The 23,096-nt window shown below is 44.8% G+C and overlaps 1 protein-coding gene across 1 annotated transcript in view; it reads right to left on the reverse strand.

Moving 5' to 3' along the window:
• The window catches only part of ROCK2 (Rho associated coiled-coil containing protein kinase 2), a 102,236-nt gene extending 96,787 nt beyond the window's left edge, over nt 1–5,449 (reverse strand). The window contains exon 1 of the mRNA XM_054060927.1: nt 5,264–5,449. Within this exon, the coding sequence (XP_053916902.1) occupies nt 5,264–5,410 (147 nt within the window). The 5' untranslated portion in view covers nt 5,411–5,449. The remainder of the gene's footprint in view (nt 1–5,263) is intronic.
• Between the last annotated feature and the right edge of the window lie 17,647 nt (nt 5,450–23,096).

Here is a 23,096-nt window from a genome sequence, read left to right on the forward strand (position 1 = left end):
TATTCATATAAAGTTGGTATCTATCCAGTTTATGAGACTGCAGTGGACAGATGCACCTACTAAAAGGATGAGAGCCACAGCTGTTATCTGCAACCCATTTTCATTTGGTGTAAAATTCTAGGGTCTTGATGGCACAATATGCACATCTATTCACATTCAAACTAATATAAGCAAAGTTTATCTGTCAGCTTTACTGTAACAAATAAATAAATTGCAAATTAGTTCAGTTTTGGTTTGGGATGGGGGGGCTGAAGTTTTGAGGTGTGTATATTCCAGGACACTCCTGCTAATCACCTCTCCATTTCTCGCAAAGGTGCTTGTAATTTCGCTGCTGCACTGCCTAACCAACAGTTAACTCCTCCTTTCAAAGGCTGACACAACCTTAGCAGAGCAGGCAGAAGATACTCAACGTTTCATCTCTAGTGTAACGTCAAGGTTTAAGCTAAATGCTAAAATCCCAAGGCTTGCACTGAACAAAATCAGGGGCAGAAAACAGTTCCTTTCTTTAGGCAACTACATTCGACTGCAGCTCTAGCAACAGGACCAGGCAGACCACTGCAGGGAGGGGAATGATAAGGTTTATCTGTGCTGTTCGTCACCACCATAAAACTCTAAAGTCGAGTTCAGCATGTGCTGAAGTGATACAATTACACATGGCAAGAAAGTGGAGATCTGGATTAGTTTTACACAGCCTACATCAACCTATCTGCTCCAGTTTTAGAACACATCAAGCGTTCAGCTAGCACGTACCAATACACCCTTAAATAACCTGTATTTAACACTGTATAAAACAACTCAGCTAATAATGTAGCTAGAGTGTATGTGCAAAAGAATAAACACATAAGTGTATTTCAGAACCATTAAACTCATCTTAAATGTAGCTGTCAACTAGGAACTGTTTGGTAGGAATGTATTTATAGAAGGGTTTCTTATAGATCAACCAAGGTCAAATACCATTTAGTGCTATCATCAATGTGTACGTGCAGAACACATAAAAATGTCACTTCATTAAATTAGTGGATGACACAAACTGGCAGAAGAACAAATAATAGAAAACAGCAGTGATCTGCACAATCTAAATGTAATACACCAAACACGTTTTCATAACCACTAATGCCATGTTACACAACCAAAAATAGTAAAGAGACCGTATCATGGAAAGCTGTGACAATAAAAAAAGTCATTTATCTCAGCACAGACAACCTAACAGAGTCTTTCAACAAGATACAATGAGAAAAGGAGTACGCAGTGGATGTCTAAAGGAGGTTGAAAAACCACACCCCTTTGTAGATGTCTTTGGTGAAACCTATCGTGGAACAGCGGACACAGTTCTAGCGTTCCCATTTTCACCTCTTGTTCAGACCAAAACCTGAAGAAACCCACCAAGGGCAGGCTACGTATCTGAACCATGCTAATGAAAAGGAAGTCCTCTATGATTTTTTTTTTAATGTAGCAGAAAGGTCAGCAATGATCATGCCACATATTCCAATCTGCAATTTGCTACATTTTGCCTTCATAACTAATTACTGGGGCAAACTAAATGTCGAGTTCTGCATCTCTTAATGCCTCTAAATTGAGACTGCATATCTTCTTCAAAGGCATATTTTAACGAAACACAAATGACTACGCTCAACACAGGCATAAACAGACAAATGTTAAGGCATACAATATTAAAAAAAAAAAAAAAAAAATCACATTAGAAAACCTACTGGTCCCTCCTGAGCCCCAAAAGGGGGGGTAGGAGGAAAATAATCAATCAATCAATTTGGCTTCACAGATTCTCCTGCTGAAGAAATAGATGGATGTGGTCAGCCATCCTGCTGACAGGACAAAAAAAAGTCTCTTCACCTAGAGCCACCGAAGAGCCACTGAATAAATTACCTCTTGATAGGCAGTGGAACTGGTATCTACAGAAGGACAGCTTATTACCCCAGCTTTCACATCTTTTAAATTTGCAGCATGTGTTAAAGATTAACAGTTACGTTTTTTGCTTTTTACAGTTTCCCAAAAATAAAGCATGCACACAAAATGCAGCTGTTTATGACTTTTTACAGTGTAAGGAAATGAATTCCATTTTGAATTCCATTCCACATTTTTAGTTTTGGTTATGTTATTTTTGGAGGATGAAATAGTGGCATTCCAGCTAGACTTTTTAGGACATTTTCTCTGACTCTGAGTTTCTGTTACTGTATTTCTACTTTTAAATGAAAACATATTTCCACTTCTGATAATTTACACTGAGAGTGAGCTGTCTAGCAAACAAGTAAGTTTTGCAATTTGAATATATTCTCATACTGAGATTGCCCAGCAGAATGCCAGTAGAAAATCAACATCAAATAGCATAGAGCAACAATACCAAAGCCCCAAAGAAAAGGCTTTTACAGGAAATACACCGCAAATTTCCCAAATAAGAATAATAAATAAACCTGATGTAGCTCATTATTTCATACATAGACCCACAGAATGCACAAGCTAGGAAATCTGAATGATTAGCATTATATTTTACCTGCTGTTAATTTTTAAACACTACTTACAGAGAGAATGCAGAGAGGAAAGTGATTACTCTGCCTATAAAAGATATGCATTCACAATCCAGCTAACACTCTCCCATGGCCCGCTAATCTGTCCAATGTATTAAATGAAGTGGTCTATATTCTAAGTGTACAAAACATTAAAAAAAACAAATCAAGTGCTAAGCAGCCCAGTCTCAATTTTGGAATTAGAATTCCTCTTCAGAAACACAAACCCTTTTTAGTGTATTGAATCTGTGTCCAAGACAAGGGAAGCAAGAGAATGAAAGAAATACACTTTTGAGTATAAAAGCAGAAAGTGTGAAAAAGTCTACTGCGGTTATGTATTAACCTGATGCATTTTTCAGCACGACTGTACTATTTTTAACTGCTCTTTTTTGGCCACAGGTCAAAGTTTTCCTAGCAAAATACCAAAGTGAAAACGCTGGGAGTGAAGCCCAGAGGCAGCTCTCTTTGCTTTGGCCTAGGCAAAAACTTATCTGAATCCAGTTAGATATGTAGCGCTGTTCCCCACTCCCCTTCGCTGACTACTAGGGGTGTCAATATGCCTCGGAAAATCTACGAGAGGAGCAATACAGCACTAAAGCCTAGAGAACATTTTTCAGATGTTATAGGAAATTCCTATATACTCCACACAGCACAAGCATACATAGTGTTCAGTCAGTTCCTGTATTTTTGGCCAAACAGAACTGAGTCATTTCAAAGCAGGAGGAGGGGGGAAAAGACACAGTGCAAGTGCCTTGAGCAACTCTTGGAAGGACTGGGATTTTTTCCCCCCCTTTTCTGCTCCTCATAACTGGGACACACTGGAAGTCTTAGGACAGTCCGATAACACAAGGTTTGAAGACCCTGAGGTTCAGTTAAAATAATACTACTATTAATCAAGATTCCCTTCTCAATGCCTTTCCAAGGCTTAGGTGTTTTAAATGGGGAAATATAACTCCCTTCCCACTCCTTCCTGAGGGCATGGATTTCTTACTAAAGGAAATTATATTTCGCACACTCACAGAGAAAAATGCTATTCGAAATAGGAGACAGATGAATCAATTTACCCCAATGGAAAATAAATGCGACCCCACAGGACCCCCCAGTCACATCTCCTTAAGAGTGTCCTTTTCATTAATTATTTCCAGCTCAAACAGCAAACCCCAACTTTACCAGGAAACAGGTTTTATGGGGTGGGGAAAGAGGATGGGTGCTGAGAGCCTGGCAGTACGCACAAAGACAGGTACTTTGGGAACAGACTTACTATGATTACCAGCCGCAAAACCAAATCATGTAAGCGACGCTGGGAGAGCAAAAAAGCTGCTTTCCTCCCCAGGTCAGGACTTTCCCGAGATATTTCTCACTTTCTCTAAAATAAGCTGTAACTAAACGGAAAGCACTCACTTTCAGTTCATAGCGCAGTGTCCTGTCCCCCTCCTCCAAAAAACCTTCGACTCACCAAGCCCTCCCCTCTTGTGGCCACAAACAGCCCCCGAGGGGCAAGGGCCACTGCTTGCAACCCCCTCAACTCTAGTGGCCACAAATAGCACCCCGGGGACGAAAGCCAGTCCCTCCCCTCCAATGGCCACCAATAGCACTTGGGAAGTGAGGGCTACTGCCCACCACCTCCCACTAGCCAGTTTCCTCTCTCCACTGGCCACAAATAGCTAACCGAGAAGGAGGGGCACTGCTCACAACCTCCTCTTCCTAGTGGCCAGAACCGGCCCCAGGGGGCAAGGGCTGCTGCTTGCCACCTCCTGCTTGCCAGGCCCTCTGCTCAGGTGGCCACAAGTAGCACCCAGGGGGCAAGCGCCTCTGCTGGCCACCTCCCCCTCCAATAGGGCCACCTCTCCAATGGCCACAAACAGCACTTGGAGGGGGCGAGGGCCACTGCCCACCACTCACCAGGCCCTCCCTTCTCGTGACCACAAATAGGGCGGGGCGGGGGCCACTGCTTGCCACCTCCCCTTCTGGTGGCCATAACCAGCCCGGGGGGCGAGGGCCGGTGCTCGCCACCTCCCTCTCCGCCAGGTCCACCTCTCCAATGGCCACAAATAGCACTCGGGGGGGGCAAAGGCTGCTGCTCGCCACCCCCCACTCGCCAAGCGCCCCCCTCCAGTGGCCGCAAACAGCCCTAGGGACGAAGGCCACGGCTCGCCACCTGCCCTTCTAGTGGCCACAAACACCGCACGGGGGGCGAGGGTCACTGCTCGCCACCTCCCCTGCAGTGGCCACAAATAGCCCCGGGGCAAGGGCCACTGCCCACCACCTCCCACTCGCCAGGCCCTCCCCTCCGGTGGCCACAAGCAACCTACACGGGGCAAGGGCCACTGCTCGCCAAGCCCTCCCCTTCAGTGGCCACAAAGAGCCCACAAAGAGCCCACAAAGGGCGAGGGCCGTTGCTCACCAGACCCTCCCCTGAAGGGGCCACGAACAGCCCACAAGGGGCGAGGGCCACTGCTCGCCACCTCCCCCTCCACCAGGTCCACCTCTCCAATGGCCACAAACAGCACTTGGAGGGGGCAAAGGCTGCTGCTCGCCACCCCCCACTCGCCAAGCCCCCCCTTCCAGTGGTCATAAACAACCCACACGGGGCGAGGGCCACCGCTCGCCACCCACCCTTCGCCAAGCCCCCCTCCCCGGTGGCCACCCCCGCCCGGGCCGAGGCCCGCCCCCCCGCGGGCAGCCCGCTCCCTTCCCCCGGCGGGCGGCGCTGCCTTTGTGGCCGCGGGCGGCCCCCCCCCTACCAGCAGGCTCTCCACGTTGACCGGGGAGCGCGGGTCGCGGATCATGGACTCCAGCTTCCTCTGGCGGCCCTCGAGCATCCCCGCCGCCGCCGCCCCCAGCGCCTCCGCGGGACCCGCCGACATCTTCCCCGCCGGCTGCTGGCTCATCCTCCGGCGCCACGAACGGCGGCGGGGGCGCGGCCCGGACCGCCCCGGGGAGGGGCCGGGGGCGGGCTGAGAGGCAACGGGGAGGGGGCAGGGGGCGACCGGGGGCAGCGAGGAGGGGGCAAGGGGCGACTGGGGGAGAAGGGGGCGACTAGACGTGCAACTAGGAGGGAGCAGGGGGCAGCTGGTGGGAGCATCGAGGAGAGAGCATGGGGCGACAGGGGGAGCAAAGAGCAACTGGGGGGGCAAGGAGGGGGGAGCAGGGGGCGACTAGAGAGGAACAGGAGGTGATTAGGGCGAGCGGGGGCAACTGGGCGAGCAACGAGGAGGGAGCGGGGCAACTGGGGGGGGCAATTAGGGGGGAGCAGGGGGCAACTCGGGGGAGCAAGGAGTGACTATGTGGGAGGAGGGAACAACCGGGGGGCAACGAGAAGGGAGCAGGGGGCGACTGAGGGGAGCGAGGGGAGACAGGGAGCAACTGGGGGGAGCAGCGGGCGACTAGAGGGGTAACTGGGGGGACAGTGGGCGACTGAGGGCAGGAGGGGGCAAGAACGAGGGCAACGAAGAGGGACTAGGGGGCAACTAGAGGGGCAGCTGGGGGGAGCGAGGGGCGACTAGGGCGGAGCACGGGCAAACTATGGGGGAGCAGGGGGCAACAAGTTCCGGGCACAGAGCAACTTGTGGGGCAACTGGGGGGAGCGAGGGGCAAGGCGTTCGGGCCACGGAGCAATTAGGGGCAAGCACAGGGAGGGAGGGGGCGGGCACTTCCCCCCGCCTCTCCCACTGCCCGGGGCGCCCCGACTCCACGCCCGCCATCGGCCGCTCCGAGTCGGGCTCAGGCTCCGCCCCCTCCGCAGCCCCTGCTCGGGCGGGAGCCGCCCCGGCCCATAAGCCCCCGCGGCAGCGAGCGGCGCGTGCCCGCGCGCCCGGGGATGGGGCGGGGTGGGGGTGCGATTGGTGGGGATGGGGCTGAGGGTGGGGAAGGGAGAGGGATGGGAATGATGGGGATGAAGACTGCAGTACGGATGGGGCTAGGGATGAGGATGGGAATGATGGGGATGGGGCCCAGGATGGGGTTAGGAACGAGGATGGGAGTGATGGAGGTGGAGATGGGGCCGAGGATGGGGGTGGGAACGAGGATGGGAGTGATGGAGGTGGGGATGGGGCCGAGGATGGGGAAGAGGACAGAAATAGGGATAGGAACTGCAGTGGGGATGGGGCAGGGCACAGGGATGGGAATGGTGGGGATGGGAACAAGGGCAGGGATGGGAATGGAGATGAGGATGGGGACAAGGGTGGTGGCGCTAAGGATGAGGGCAGGGATGGTGATGGGGACTGGGAAGGGAACAGGGATGGGAATGATGGGGATGTGGTCGGGAACAGGCATGGGGGTAAGGATGGGGATGGGAGGGAGATAGAGGTGGGAATGATGGGGATGGGGTCGGGAACAGGCATGGGGGTAAGGATGGGGATGGGAGGGAGATAGAGGTGGGAATGATGGGGATGGGGTCGGGAACAGGCATGGGGGTAAGGATGGGGATGGGAGGGAGATAGAGGTGGGAATCATGGGGATGGGGTCGGGAACAGGCATGGGGGTAAGGATGGGGATAGGAGGGAGATAGAGGTGGGAGTGATGGGGATGGGGACAGGAATGGGGCTGCCATCGCCCGCAGTACCACCAAGGTAGCCTCCTGCTTTAGCAGCCCCTTTGGCAGCTGCTGTGGGCACAGCATGGCCTCGGCACAGTGGCTGGAGAGAGGAAGGACTGGGTGGTGGCTGGGTGAATTTTGGATGAAAGTTCATCCCATTTTGTAGTGTGAAACACCAAAATAATTTGAGGAAGCAGGCTCGAGGGGTTTTGGGTAAAGCAGTAGAGTTAAAGTGCATAGGAGAGAGAAGGTGGAGAGATAGAAGGTGAGGAGCTGTGGTAGGGAAGGTGCAGACCTTCCTCATTCACCCTGAGGAAGAGGAACCTCTCCACACGCTGTGCTGGACACGGGCTGGAGTTGTGGCTGCAGGAGTGGAAGAGGCAAGTTGAATGGCAGGGATGCTCCATGGGACCGTGTGGCTCCAGCAGGCTGGAGATGGGGCCAGTGTCACTGGGCAGAGCGACAGAGGCCACTGCAGAGGTGGGGGGAAAGGTTAACATTTCAGTTTTACTGTGTTGACTCTGTGCTGATAGCTGGATGTCAGTGAGCTTATGTCAGAAAAAAAGGGGCCAATATTTTTAACATGAAAGGAAGAGGAGAGGGATTCAAAGAGCAGTCAATATGAGTCACTTGTGTGGTTTTGAGTGAGATCACTCTGTGTGATATTCTGAGTCAGGGCCCTGGCTCTGAACAGCCCCCAACTTGAGGGAGGGTCAGGTCTGAACATCAGTCCAAACCCCATAACTGGATTCAGATTTTACAGTCTGTGGAATCAAAATCCCTGAACCTGAAGCACGCACACGTAAACACACACATGCAAATATTGTGAAAAGTCAAATTGGGCATCGTGACTTACTCTTTTTTCAGTGAACCACATTGAGGAGTTTGTGAGTTTTCTGAAGGAACTGATGGAAATCTGTTTGGGAGAGGCACTGTTTATTTATATTGTAGAACTGCTTCATCCTGAAAACGGATTAGAATCCGTTTTGCTGCAACACCAAGAAAAAAATAACTTGTTCAAGCAGTTTACTTTGAGACAAGATAAAAGAAGCAGGTGCAACAACTGGTAGGTTTGCAGCTAGGATTAGGATGTGGGTACTGGTAGGGTGGCCTAGCATGGCAGCCATTAAAAATTCTAAATTGCCTAAATGAAACATGATTTCTTCACGTACAGCCTGCTTCTCGACTGATTTCTTGTCAATGGCATGGCAGAAATGTGTTTTTATGAAGGGATTTAAAATAGATTTGGACAAGAGACCAAACATGGGACGTGTCTCCTCAATAAGGAGCACATGCTCGGTTTTGCTAATATCCACAGGAATTTCAGGGGTGATTTCAGCGAGCTTTGTGTCGAGCACCAGGTGATGTGAAGACCTAAGCTCTCTTTTCAATTTCCCCTTGGCTATAGGCAAGCGGCTTCTCTTTCCTTATTTTTCTTATCTATAAAATAAGCTTTGTGAAAGCTAATCTTTACTTTATCTTTCTTATATGGTTTAGTGACATTGTTCAGGGTGCTATTTAAACCAAGGTAACAAAAATTCTTAAACATAACAGCCCTTTTTTGCATACAAAGAAAGTGTGATTGTGACTTCAAAAGCAAGTGTGTAGAAACAGTACCTTCTTGAAATTCTTCCCCAACAGATCTGTCCCTCCAGCCTTCAGGACATATCTGTTTACTGACGAAACAAGTTCTCCTCTGTAACAGGGACAGATTGACAACGGCAGAATCAGCTGAATTCCTTTGTACGACACAAATCCTCAACAAAATCATCAGCTACAGTCTAACAGCAGAAGCTTTATTGCTAGTTATAAGTGATTACGTGGCAAAAAGAGTACCTGGAAAGTCAGATCTTGCCCTCACAGTTTGCAAAAAGCACTGTTTTAACATGTGAGCTGAGCAAATTTGATACAGATGTCCTAAAGGAAAAATAAGACCACCTTCTGTGGCCTTTTTACAGTTCTGCCCAGTGACGTATTTCTCTCAGGATGACACCTGTCCCTAACAGTGACCATCTAAGGAAGACCTGGTTTTACTTGATCCGTGTACGGTAGTTTTGTAGTCCACCGCAGTGAATTGTCAGGTGTTATTTACGATGTTTTGCAAGGCCAAGTCCAAGCCTTCTGGCTTGCATGCTGCAGCTTTAAACCTGTGAGACCACAGTTGGATCCTTCACCTCTCTCTCTGCTCCCTAGGGTGCCATTTAACTCTTTAGGTGTCCACAGTCCAAATGTGTCTTAGGTGTCCCAAGGCGCTTGGGAATTTGCTGTTGACAATTTTCAGAACTGGCTGCGTTTTTATAACCAGACTTGTAAGAAATTGCTAAATTTGGCTTATTATTTGAAAGTCACAAGCTTCAGGTCATTCCTTAGGGTACTTCTGTAGCCATCTCATAAGGAAAAGGGATTTTTCTGTGGACCTCAGGCATGCTTTAACTACTAGCTATTGGAAAAGAAGAGAACAGAGACAAACTACCCATCTGTGCTTCTGTTTTAGGAGAAGGGGCTGCTGTGTCTTTAGCACTTGCTGCTGGCTAGTTAAGGCTTTTGCAAATCCTCTTCTCAGGCTTCCACTTTCTGGATGTATTTTATTAACAACATAAGAGCACCATTGATGGGGGAGTTGATTCTACTAATTGGTGGGGTCCCTAAAATATACATGGAGCATTTCATGTGGATCTAGTCCATTTTTTGTGTTTTGCATATGGGAAAACAGATGCACGGAAAAGTTAAGTGAGTTGATGATGATCTCATGGTCTATCTGCCTAGACATATGAATTGACTCTCATCCCGAATGAGAAGCAAATTGGGAAAACAGAATAAGAAGGACAAAACCCCCGAGTAATCCAAGGAAATACACAGTCTTTGAAAGCTGCCAAAATTAAGCCATGTCAACTGCTATGGGCAAAGGTGCATAACTATCATCCTTCCCTGCTGGGGCATCCAAGATGCTGCACTGGTTGTTTGAACATCACAGTCCATTGTTGTTGTGACGGAAATAGGACAAGAGATAGGTTTTTTTCAGATAATGAGGTCTCAGGACTTTGGAGGTTGTAGCTAAAGATTGTCATTCTACCTTCAGAAAATAAGTTACATTTACTTCATTAGCATAAGAATTTATTTGGGTTTATATTCATAAATATGAAGTAGGGATGGAAGGGGATATAAGTGTATTGTGGTTTGGTTTTTTTATTTACCTTTCTCACATGCTAGTGTTTAATAATTCTAAATGTTTTAAAAATTTTTAAAATAAATAAATTATTTTTCTGCATTAAAAATAAACCACTTTTTCTTCATTTGAGGTTAATGAAAACAAACAGAAAGTTACATGACTTCTGTATCTGGGACATATGATAGCATATGTTTTTAAAGGACTTCCAAAGTCAGCCACAATCATCAACATTGTTGATTTTTCTGATTCTAGCGTTGCCTTGGTGCAAATATTATAGTATGTGAAGTCCACAAACTCCCATTTTTTAACATTCTTTCATTTAATTCATGGTACAGCATCTCTTGCATTGCAACTAGCGGCTTTAAATACAAGCGGCTTTTCAAACCCTATGTATTTCCAAACTAGCCTTCAGTAAGAATGACGCTGCCACATCACTAGCACAGGCCAGCTATAACATTATAAAACCACTCAGAAATCTGTATAATTAAATGCAAACCAAAGTAATCAAGCAAATGTTAAAGAAAATATCTTCATATGTTAAGCTTTATCAGTAAAGGCCTACATCTACTCTTTCTACTTGGGAAGGAATGTATTTTTGTCTCTGATAGGTATGTGAGGTGTCATTGCTTCCCACTCCTTCAAACACCTCGTCCTGCTGTATCGCGGATAAATGCAGAAAGATCTGCTGGTGCTGTCTGTGCTGTATTGAATTCAGTATCTTAAACACAAATACTAAAGGATCAAGGAAAGGAGGTGTGAAACAAAAGTGGCTGCATAATGCCTGGGTGTGCCCTGATAATCCAGGACTTGGTCTCTGCCTGTCTTTCTTTTAATTGGTTATGTAATTCTCCCCAGCTAACTATCATTGCTTTTGTTAATAAGGCAGTTTCATAGTTTCTTGGATGCATTGGGAAGACAGGAGTGAAACTGTGAATCTAGGTTAATTGAAATGCTTACGTGATGTTGATGTGCCAGATTCTTGGCTGTAAGTCTCGGGAGGAAACTTGCAGTGAGCGTAGCTTGGAGAGTAAGGACGCAGTGACCTCAGGTTTTCCATTGCTACTTTCGATGTTTAGGCTAGGTTTGGGGCTGTACAGCCCAGAGGTGTAAGTCACAGCAGTTCGTGGGGCTGTTTTGATTTATGAAACCCTCCCCATCTTGCTGTCACTAAGCTGCTTACACTTCACAGTACCTTGGAGCACAGAAGGTTTCTGTCACGCTTATTTCTGCTCTGAGCATTATCTCCAACATTTCCTTTGCATGACAGACACATTGTAAAGATTGCAACACTGGAAGCGTGCAGGGTAAAAAGCTGCTGGTCCTTCGGAAGTGCTGGCTATAGTTTCTCAGAGCTGTTTCTGCCCCCTTTTAATTCTGACATGGGGACTAAGGATTGATTCACTCCTGTCACTTGCATACCAGTAGTACTTGCCTCTTCCAGTGGACTCATACCCATGAACAGAAGCATTTCTGGTAGTTTATTCTGGATTTAAGAGCAAACATTTAAATACTTGCTTCCCAGAATGAGACTCAAAGTCCAGAAATGGACTTTGGAAAGAGGCTCCTTAGAGAAAACCTGAGGAGTGCCCAACTATATGCTGAACAGAACTTGTTATGAGAAATGTGCCTGAAATCCTATGTTTTCCCAGTTAATATGTAATATCAACCAGCATGTCCATCCTGATGGAATTGTTCAGCAGAGTGAGAATCCATGTACGTACTCCTCTTTCTCCATCCTGTGGATTCATGCTGCAGATTCCTCCTGCAAATAAAATTCCTAACCAGTATCTTGCAGGCTTGGGAGGGGTTTGCCTTTTTAGAGATGCATACTGCTGAAGCAGTCTTTATGCAGTAAAAATGCATTAATAAGTAGATAAAGAGGCCAGGAAGAAAAGGCTCCCTCGCCTAGCAATGAGAGTGCTCAGCAGGATGGAGGCAGAGGTAGACAGCAAACTTAAAAACCTTCACAGTTAGATAAGAATATTTTTCTGGTTGTGATCTTGGAATTTGGTATAAGAGCCATTGTAGGCACCTAATAAATCCTTCTTTTGATTCAGCCTTTAGCCCTAAGTATGCAGGAACTGGCTTGGAAAGTGACAGTAAAACCCTGGGCACCAAAGACTCCCTACAATTAGGGGGAAATGCCAGCAGAAGATGACTTGTATAGAATGGGCTAAATAAAGATGATTATTGCTGTAGTTCTGTGTGCATCTCTGAATACCCACATTATGTGTCTCCATGTCAGCACTGTCACTCCTACAATCTGCTTTTCATCAAGACTTAGCTACTGTTAACCGTGCAGAAAACAACCCAGTCTGGTTGATAGCGGGATCCAAATGGCTATGGTTGCTGGACCTACTCTTGGGGAACTTGGAGGGGCTGTAAAACAGAAATAAGAACAACTGTGGAGGGCATGAGCGAAGACATAGCTTTGCAGATAAGGGCTTACGCTCTTGATAAAATTATGTCATTTTGTATTTAAACATCAGAGTCGAGGAGCAAAGAAACACTCAACACAGAGAGGGAGGGAGAGAAAAAAGAGAAGGTGATCCAGGAACCCTATTTTTTTAATTCCTGTTTGGAAAAAATACAGTTTTCCTATTTCTCCTCATTTTGTCCAACAAGAAAGACAGCCTTGTTTAACAACTATTACTACTAGACTTGACTTTCAAATAGTAAATGGGACGGCTGCGGGACAAGGCCTGAGTAGAGGGGATCTCAGCTTCATCCCAACCCAAATGAATTCTTCATGGAAGCTTTGTTGATAGGTCATGATGTTACAACAAAGCACTATGTGGGTAAGCAGAATTAAGGTATGAAAAATGAAAACTGTCATAAAAGTGGTAGAAGAATTGGAGGAAAAGTTTTGAAGATCTTAAATTCAGTGTCAGATAAGCATCAGAATTCTGGAATTACTAAGACTACATCTCAATTTCAATAGCAAGTGATTTTCATACAAATTGCTATTCCCAGGATGATGCCATATGATTGAAAACAGTAAGTATAGATGTATATCTTAAAAGGAGAGAGATAATGACAGTTATCAAACTCCTTCTGTGACCTCAGCAGCATACAGTGTTTAAAAGCACATTTCTAGCAAATAACAAAGATGTGGAAGAAAACAGGAAACAGTGTGAATGTACATCCTACCAGCCTAATCACAGCTATAAAATAATGGCACAAAAGAAGTGCAGCTGATCTCATTTACTTTGTCTTCAGTAAATAATTTGATATGGTAAGGCTGGAGTTAGTGGGAGTTATTAAGAGAACTTTTAATGTACATTCTTTGTAGGAAATCCATCTATAATACATCCCAGAGGGTAACATACTGTTCCTAAAGTACAAAGAACTAACTATAGGTAGGACAGCAATGCCTTATGGGGTGAAATAGGAGGGTGGTAGTTGAATCCTTGACGATTTGGATTGGTAGGAATTACAAGGACCAGGCCTGGTCTGTCTTGTTTAACATTTTGAAATTAGAATGCTTTTGTTTACCAGCATGAAATCAAGGAGTGTGCTAATGACACCGGCTGTTTGCATAGAGTCAGAAGACAACATCAATAGAGGGTTGAGGGCTGGAATATTGCTCAGAGAATCTGGATCATCTCAGTGACAGGAATGATAGAAATAGGATGTCATTAAATGATAGTCTATAGAGGGCTGTGCCTCTAGGGACTAGTAAGAAATTCTAATATAACGTGGGAACTTATCATTTGGAAACAGCTGAGGAGAAAAAAATCAGGCTGTATTAGTCGGTGGAAACGTGGAATTAAAAGGGGTAAACGGTCATGTAAAATTTAACAAGGAAGTTCAAGTAAGATAGGGTATGGGCAAGATCAAGTAAAATCACTGCTGGAACTTAAATGTTTCTATTCATCTGTGTTGAAAGAGAGGAACCAAAATTGGGAATTGGGAAGAGACAAAGGAACTAGGCAGCCTGGCTTGAGTGAGGTGACTTGAATAACTCAGTTTGCCAAGTCCAGCAGAGGGGGACTGAGAATATCGTGGTGCCTGTAGATACACCGTAGTCAACAACAGGGAGACCAACAGCTCTATATGTTAAAAACAATGCTAGCAGAAGAACAAATGCATGTAAACTAGCTACAAACGTGGGAAATAAGAATGTTTCTAGCTATAAATGATGGGTGTTTAGTAGAACCTTCATCTGTGTAAAGGCATCAAGACAATAACTACCTGCAGGGTGATCAGTGCATTTTGAAAGGGCCATACAGTGTGGTGAATGGTATCATAGGGACTGGAGTCAGAAGCCTTCAATATCATTTTCAATACCATTTGTCTTGGTGACTACGTACCTAATAGTTTGTAAGAAGTGTAGAGCAGCCTGGATGAAAGTGAGACCAAACTATTTGAAAGCCACAGTGACTATAGCAAAAACCAGCACAGTCTGGATGCAACCAAACTGTCTGTTTTTCCTTGCTGAAAGAATATAACCTAGGGTATTTCTTTGCATGGCCTATTAAATGTTCTGTTTGACCTCATGTAGAATATTTGGTCTGGGTGCTTGAGAGAAGGGAGATGGTCCCTTTTTTATCTCATAGCATGGAGATACTTAGGGTAAGGAAATCCTAGTTTTATCCAATGGAATTTGAAGCAGAATTCTATTTCTTAGGAAGCTCTCAAAGGAGAGCTAATCCCTGAAGTGGAAGAAAGGGGAAATTCTTCCTCATGTTGAAGTTGTTGCCCCACACAAAGGCAGCAGCTTCGCTGGGTCAGCGAGAAGGAGCATGAGAATCATGGCTTCCAGCATGCTCCCTTGGGAGGTGTGTCCCCATCCCTCTCTGTCTGCACAAAATCAAAATGGTAACAGGAAGGACTGAGCATAGTCTGCCTCAAAACAGCCTCTGCAGGGTCTCTGCTACCTAAGTAAATGCTCTGGTCATTGAGCTGTTGGGTAATTGGAGACTTTCCTCCAACAGAGTTTATCCCCTCCTTTGTTTTTTTTCCAGCCAAAACTATTCAGCAAATTTGAAGCGAATAGTTTAGACATGACTGAAACCACATTTTCCAGGGAATTAACTATTAAAATAAATAAATAATTAAATCACCCAACTCTATTACCACTTCTAAAATCTATGCTGTCTCTTTTCCACCTTAATTAAAAGACGTATCTTTTCTTAAGCATAAATGTTCGACCCATATACCCAGTTAGTGTAGTAAAATAGGGCTCATTAATTATGCAGTTCTGGTCCACACAAGACCTCTTACAGCACTGACAACTAATGCTTATTTCTTCAGCTTACCAATTTTTTCCTCTCTTTGCAGCCCCTTCCATCCAACCAGTTCTAACTGCTGATCTCTGTAGGAGGAGGCACTCCTCACTACTAAATGTTTGTCCTTTTCTAGCTAACTAATTTAGAACTAATAAAAAGATAAAAAGAAGTGCTTTTGTACACAGCTAACCTGTTGGTAGTTTAAATGTATTATTCTATGCCATAAGGTATGAGCTAAACCATAGGAAGCAAACAAAAGAAGAAGGATATATCTAGCTGGAGTTGATAAAAGTGTAGGAAACATTACAGTAAAACAGAATTCTAACTCTGAAAAAAATGCTGGAGCTGAAGCTGCCTGCAGAGTGCCAGCACAAAGAGAAATTCACTACAGAGAAGAACTGAATCGGGTTTTTCAGAATTTCCCAAGCAGCTATTGAAGATTCCCTCACAATGGGTATTGCAGGCAGGCAGCCCAGTCGCTGGTACCGTCACAACCCAGACCCCCTGATCTCCCAGGACCTGGAAGTCCTTGACCTTGGGTTGTCAAAAAGGCTTGGGTGGACAGTGTTTGATGTGCTAGAAGGAAAGCAGTGGCTGAGGGCCTGGAGGAAAGCTGTTTGCTTTCCACCAAACTGGAATTTTATTGGCAAATTGTTCAACCAGCAGATTTCTGATTGGCTCACTTGGACCTCATGGCACTATGGCACTGTGTCACATCTTTCCAGGCTGTTAGTTTCCCAGGTTCCCTTGGCTGTGGTGAGCAGCCCTCTATATATTCTTTACAGCATTTTCAATTACTGTTTGATGCTGCGTGTAGTTCGCAGCTGGTCAGAAAGGTGCTGTGGTAGTTTGGTGATCCAGAAACGTGTGGAATGATGGTTGTAGACATCCCTCTAGTGGCTTTGCAGCCTCTGGGAAGCCAGTGAGCAGCTCTGGTTGCCCCTGGGCTCAGCACAGTTGGATCTTTGAACAATGTGCACTTCAGTCAGTGTGGGATTTTCAACCTGTGTGACATAACTGGATAAAGAATAGTTGGGAATATCTCCCCTTTTTTCCTTTCACCAAAGTTGCCCTTGAAACACTGCATCATTTCAGGCTGTTCAGAGTCTTTATTGCACACGATCCATGATGCTGGAAGGATGTACCTATTTTAGTTCCTCTCTGACCACTGTAAAAAAGATGCTTTGGGAGATGAAAAAGGGGTGAGGAAGGGGTTAATCCAATCTCTAAGCTTTTTAAAATGTCAGTTTGTTTAACCTACAGAGGGAACAATTTTGTCATCATTGTGAAAAATGCAAGTTATACTGAAGATTAATGAGATATTGCAGACTTTCCTGACTCATAGTAGAAGACAGAATAGCAAAGAAAAAAAAACCAACAAAAAACGGTATATTTAAAAAAAACATAATGGACATTTATTTGTACATTTGTGCACGTTGGCTTCTTGACTGAAATTGTCAACAAGATGCTAACATTGATTAAGTGTTTGGAACATTGAATTTATTTTGCCCTTTAAGTTGTTAAAGGACATACACTATAGACTGAGAGCAACGATAAGCTCTGGGGCAGCACCTTTCGAGGTAGCAAAGAGTTTTCTGTGCTGCCATCAGAGAGGATGCTCTCCTGGAGCACCTGGGAGGTCGTAGCACTCACTGCAATTGCTTGATGAAGCACGGCAGTAAGTCCGAGGACTGCTCTTGGTGCTGCGTTTCTTAGGAAAAGCATCCTCTGGAGAGTCCTGGTACTCTCTTAGGAGTCACTGCACAACAGAACTGGTGGGAGTTTGCAAAAGAGATCAAGGCAGTCACCCCTTTTCTTTGCAGATGGACACAGCTCAGAGAAATGGTTTGTCCAGAGGCATCAAGCTGCCTGTTAGCAGCGTCATGTGGCATTGGAAGGCTGTATGGGTGTTTATGTAAGTAATACTGTCCTCAGAGGACAGCCCACACTGAGATTCTCTCTGTATGGAAACAGAACCCCCAAATCTCATCCTTCTGATAACTGTGGTTCTGTATCTCAGTAATTCATCTGTACTACCGGTATTAGTATTAAAAGAATCATAGAATCAGAATAGTTTGGGTTGGAAGGGACGTTAAAGCTCATTTAGTTCCAATTCCCCTGCCATGGGCAGGGACACCTCCCACTGGATCAGGCTGCCCAAGGCCCCATCCAACCTGGCCTTGAACACCTCCAGGGAAGGGGGAGCCACAACCTCCCTGGGCAACCTGTGCCAGTGTCTCACCACCTTCATTGTGAAGAAATTCTTCCTTCTGTCTAGTCTAAATCTGCCCCTCTCCTGTTTATACCCATTGTTCCTCGTCCTATCACTACAAGCCTTTGTAAACAGTCCCTCCCCAGCTTTCTTGTAGCCCCCTTCAGGTATTGAAAGGTTGCTATAAGGTCTTCTCGAAGCCTTATTGTGAATCTATTATTACTTTTAATCTGAGAATTACCTATACAAAATATGGAAGTGCAACAAATCAGTTCCAAGTATAATTTATTGAGTTTACTCACACCCGTTTAAAGCCATCATTTGCTGTCAGCAGCCTATTTCTAGTTAAACCTCAATTTTATTAATCTGATCAGAAGAGATTAATTGAGTGAACGGACACTATCCTGATCAGGTTTTGATTTCAAGGGTGATAAAAAGGTGAAAATAAATCTGATTGATGAGAAGCTCAACATGAGCCAGCAATGTGCGCTCGCAGCCCAGAAGGGCAACTGTCTCCTGGGCTGCATCAAAAGCAGCGTGGCCAGCAGGGCAAAGGAGGGGATTCTGCCACTCTATTCCTCTCTTGTGACACCTCATCTGGAGTATTGTGTCCAGTTCAGGAATCCTCAACATAAGAAGAATATGGAGCTGTTGGAACGGGTCTAGAGGAGACTACAAAGATGATCTGAGGGCTGAAGCACTTCCCATATGAGGACAGAGTGAGAGAGTTGGGGTTGTTCAGCCTGGAGAAGGCTCCGAGGAGATCTTATAGCGACCTTCCAGTACCTGAAGGGGCTACAAGAAAGCCGGGGAGGGGCTGTTTACAAAGGCTTGGAGTGATAGGACGAGGGGCAATGGGTATAAACTGGAGAGGGGCAGATTTAGACTAGGCATAAAGAGGAATTTCTTCACCATGAGAGTGGTGAGGCCCTGGCCCAGGTTGCCCAGGGAAGCTGTGGCTGCCCCATCCCTTGAGGTGTTCAAGGCCACGTTGGATGGAGCCTTGGGCAGCCTGATCCGGTGGGAGGTGTCCATGCCCATGGCAGGGGGTTTGGAGCTGGATGATCTTCACGGTTCCTTCCAACCCAAACTATTCTATGATTCTATGAAAAAACTTTTTAAGAGGCATTGGGGTGATTTTTTTTTCCCCTTTTACAACCGTACTATTTTCTCTCCAAATCATAACCACCGTTTTGCAGATTTACCCACCAAAATAGCTCCCACTTGTCAGTTAAAGAACTGGTCCATTGGCAAGAAGCCACCAGAGGAGCATAAATGCCTGTGAAGTTTTCAGGCAGCATCTATGTAAACAATTATTGTTGTCCTGTTTTCATTTCTAGGCAACAGATCCTCACGGACACACGCACAGCATACAGACAATATCTGGACAGCCTTCTGACCCCTTCTGTCCAACTACAACAGTCTATATTTTCTCCATATATAAAGGCACAGTATCTTACAGATCGGGAATAAAAGATATTTCCATGTGGAAGATACTTGTTTTTAAGAATGTATGAAGACATCGCTTCATGTCACAAATTTCATTCCTTTGTAAAAAGTAGTAAGATTCCTGAGCTTCATTCTGCAGTAAATTTTCAGTACAGTTTGGAGTCTTTCAGAATGGAAGAAACATATAATTCAGCAATAAATATACATTAATCCATACCTTCCTTTTACGCTGTTCTGTCACCCAGGGCTGTTGGCGTTCTTGATGCTTTCCAAACAAATCAAACCCTCTGATCTGTGCATTGAGACTGCCAAGCTCAGTGTCACCTTTGGCAATTCATTTGTGCTTATCTCTTTATTCAGTTCTTGAAGCAAAATCTGCAATTAAGACTCGTTTGATCTCAAAAGAGAAGCAACACTAATATTTTCCCAGTGTTTTGCTTTCATAGTCAAACTTGTAATCACTGGAAGAATTGATCCTGCAGTTCTTGAGGCGAATCTCTGCATTTCCCTTTAATATTTTCCCAGGATGCAATAATTTTGTATCATTTCACAGGAGTTTGTTTTACCTGCAGCTGAATAAGGACAGAAATCATCATCTCCAATAGCTCCTCACCAGCTGGAAGGCTTTGCACACATTGCTGGGCTATCAAGGTTAAATCTGTCTCCAACACCAAGGGGACTTTTGCCATGAGAAACTGTTTATTACACAAAACTAAAGGAGTAACCAGTATCGGCAATGAGAACACTGCTTGGTCAAAGGGTTCTTTGATGATTTCTAGGGAGTCACATTATCGAGTAAATCCCAGTTTTCTGTTCCCCACTGTGAATTCTGTGCAACCTGCTTTAGTGTAAGAGATGGAGGCAACATGTAGGTATTGTTCCCTGGTTTTGTAGGTGCTTTAGGGATCATGGAGAGATCACAGTTAACTTCTGGGAAGCTTGGATTGATCCTTGAGTGCCCAGCTAAAAGCAGAGTGTCTGGTGTTACTCTGAGTATGAACTTTCAGAGCTGCTGAATGGTCAGGAACAAATGGGCTGAATGGTCACCAGTCTCACCAGGGGAAAATGGCAGTTCTTTCCTTTGTTTATGCATTCTACATAGAGTTTATTTTCTGGACACATCTGAACAAGAGCAGAGGCTGGGTACGATGTAGCAGGTGAGATTGTCAGAAGACAGTCTCATCACAGTTTGCAGGAAGCTGGATCTTACCAATAACAGCATTAGAGACACCGTAAGTCCTCTTTTTCAAAACCACTTAATGCCTTCCCTCATTCCAGATGCGGTGCTAAAATTTTACTACTTGCTATATTTAAGCAGATATTTTTCCTACAGGTACCTGTGTTCCAGAATTTCTTTTTGCCTGTTTGTAAAGAAAACAGAGAGCTGGGGAACTGCCTACAAACAGCTACCACTACAAATAACGTAGGGAAATTCCCCTTTTGCTGATGTTTCCAGATCCAGAATTCTTCTGTTGCAACACCAGCTGTGTCTCAAATATTTTGGTCACTCTAGATCTCAGCCAGAAGTCTTGATCTTTGGAGAAGTCTGTGTCTGGCTTCAACCTTTGCTGTCAATGACTGGTATCATAAACACAGGATCTATTTACCTTGGTTTACTCTTGTTTGCAGGTATTTGCGTCTTAACTTGTGCTTAAGGCTTGGGCCCATCTCTCATTTACAACCTCCTTTAAAACTTTATCATCCAAATAACTTCTGAAATGTTTTTACTGGACTTTGAACTTTTCTTCTGACAACTAACTTTTATTTTCACATTTAGAAATGAACTCTTTTAATGTTGAGGTCACAGTCTGTGCACACGAATGTTATCCCAGATTTCAGAGCCAGCAAACCTCCTAAGAATTCTTGTGCCTTGTAATTAAAATAAATATAAACCCAGCTTTTCCCTTTCTGAGCTTGCTGAAACTTTGTATCTGACCTGACACCTTCTTGACATGCAAGAAAAATGATGTAGCAATTTTCATTTTATTTTTCATGACTTGCTTTGGCTGTGTGTTAGAGGAGCAAGAGCTCCTGCTGTAACCTGCTTGTGGCATTTTTATGGTTGTTGATGGAAAAAAAAAAAAAGAAAAACATAATTACTTAAAAAACGACAGCTGTAAGGTCAAAATTGCTTGTATGTCTGGAAAGAATATTGCGTTATCCCAAAAGCAGTTCTGTGCAGGATTTGCATTAATCTACAAACTGTTCCAGGAACTTGAATAGCTTCTTGCAGAACTTTAGATTCCTGAAGTTTTCAGTTGAAGTGCCTCCTTTTCCTTTTAAAAGAGGATAAAATGAAATATTAGAGGCCTAATAAAAGTCAATAAAAGGCTAACGATGTCCTGAGCTTGCATGTTTTGACTTTGCTGTTTCAACTTCTAGGATTGTCTCCTATAGCCCCATCACTTAACCCAGGGGTGACTGCAAACACTTCATTCATGGGTCACGTCGTGAGGAGCTGCCAGAAGGTCATGCAGATGCGGTGGCTGTCTGGACAGCAGAGCTACAGGCCCTTAGACAGCCCACCATGAGACTGCGGTGGGATGAAAGGCAAGGAAGGAGTCGCGTAGGAACCACATGGAAAGAATCAGGCTTCTCTTTAAGCATTAAGTAAGATTTCCTTCCAAACATATCATAGAATCATAGAATGGTTTGGGTTGGAAGGAATCTTAAAGCCCATCCAGTTCCAACTCCCCGGACACCTCCCACTGGATCAGGGGCTCCAAGCCCCATCCAACCTGGCCTTGAACACCTCCAGGGATGGGGCAGCCACAGCTCCCCTGGGCAACCTGGGCCATGGCCTCACCACCCTTATCAGGAAGAATTTCTTCCTATGTCTAGTCTAAATATACCATTTTTTTTTTTTTAACAAACATGTATCCCAGTAAAGGCCTGTGTGAGAAGCCTCGTGTAGATTTATACCAACTGTACACAACCAAGAGTAATGGACGTGATTTTAGCCTCAACACACTTCTCAGAAATTACCGTTGGCAGATCAGAAGTGGAACCAAAAATAGCAGATGACTGCTCTGGAGAAACACTCCAGTGAAACTTAGCAGTGAAATTTAAGTCGCAGCACAATGCCAGAGCCAGCCTGTACATCGAGATCGTGGAAAACAAATGGGTTTAGAGCTTCCAGTCAGCTCCAGCTGCTCAGGACCAGCAGATGATCTCACAGGCAGCCTGGCTTCACCACTGAAAATTACAAGAGCTAATGTGACTTTTGAAATCAGCGTAATTCAATTATGCTTGTAAATGAGGCTCCTCACACACAACAAAAGATTATTCGAAATGAAGGAATTTGCTTTTAAGCGCTTTCCAAAAAATCATCATTTAAACTCTTTTCTTCACAAATCACATTATTTTAAAACTGCAACTGACAAATGAAAACTCTTGACAAGTAATTTCCTGTACCAAGCAAGGGCTGAACTGGCAACTTGGGGTGTTTTTTCCAGCTACAGTCAGCGAAACCAGACCATTTTATAATGATGGGTCCTGGCTGTTGTTGTTGCCGATGAGTGCATTTGGAAACTCAGATGTTTTTATTGAAGGAAGACAAATTAGAGCTTTTTAATTTATTAGAGAGTCCTCAAATAACCATGGGAAGCGCGTACGCAGACAAACGTGCTGAAAATGGGCAGACATGGACTAAACAAAAACCCTTTAATCTTTAATAAAGTTTAGGGATAAAAAGCATTATTACACACATTCACAGCAAGGTCCCATCATGTTTACTTTTTAAGTGAGCTTGTAGCTTGTATTCAAGTTCAGCATCACTCAGTAATTTCTTCTCAAGTTCAAGTCTCATCTTTTCAGGCAGGGACCTACTGAACATATTGTTTCCAATATCACAAGTGGATAACACTGTTAAGTATTCAAGGAGTAACAACAAGGTGGTTTAATTGTCAAAAGTCCCTTTGTTCCACTGAAGGTGCATTATTAAAACAATAAAAACAACTTGAGAAAACAACTATCCTGT

This window comes from Cuculus canorus, chromosome 3, assembly GCF_017976375.1.
Source record: "Cuculus canorus isolate bCucCan1 chromosome 3, bCucCan1.pri, whole genome shotgun sequence".
Lineage (NCBI taxonomy): Eukaryota > Metazoa > Chordata > Aves > Cuculiformes > Cuculidae > Cuculus > Cuculus canorus.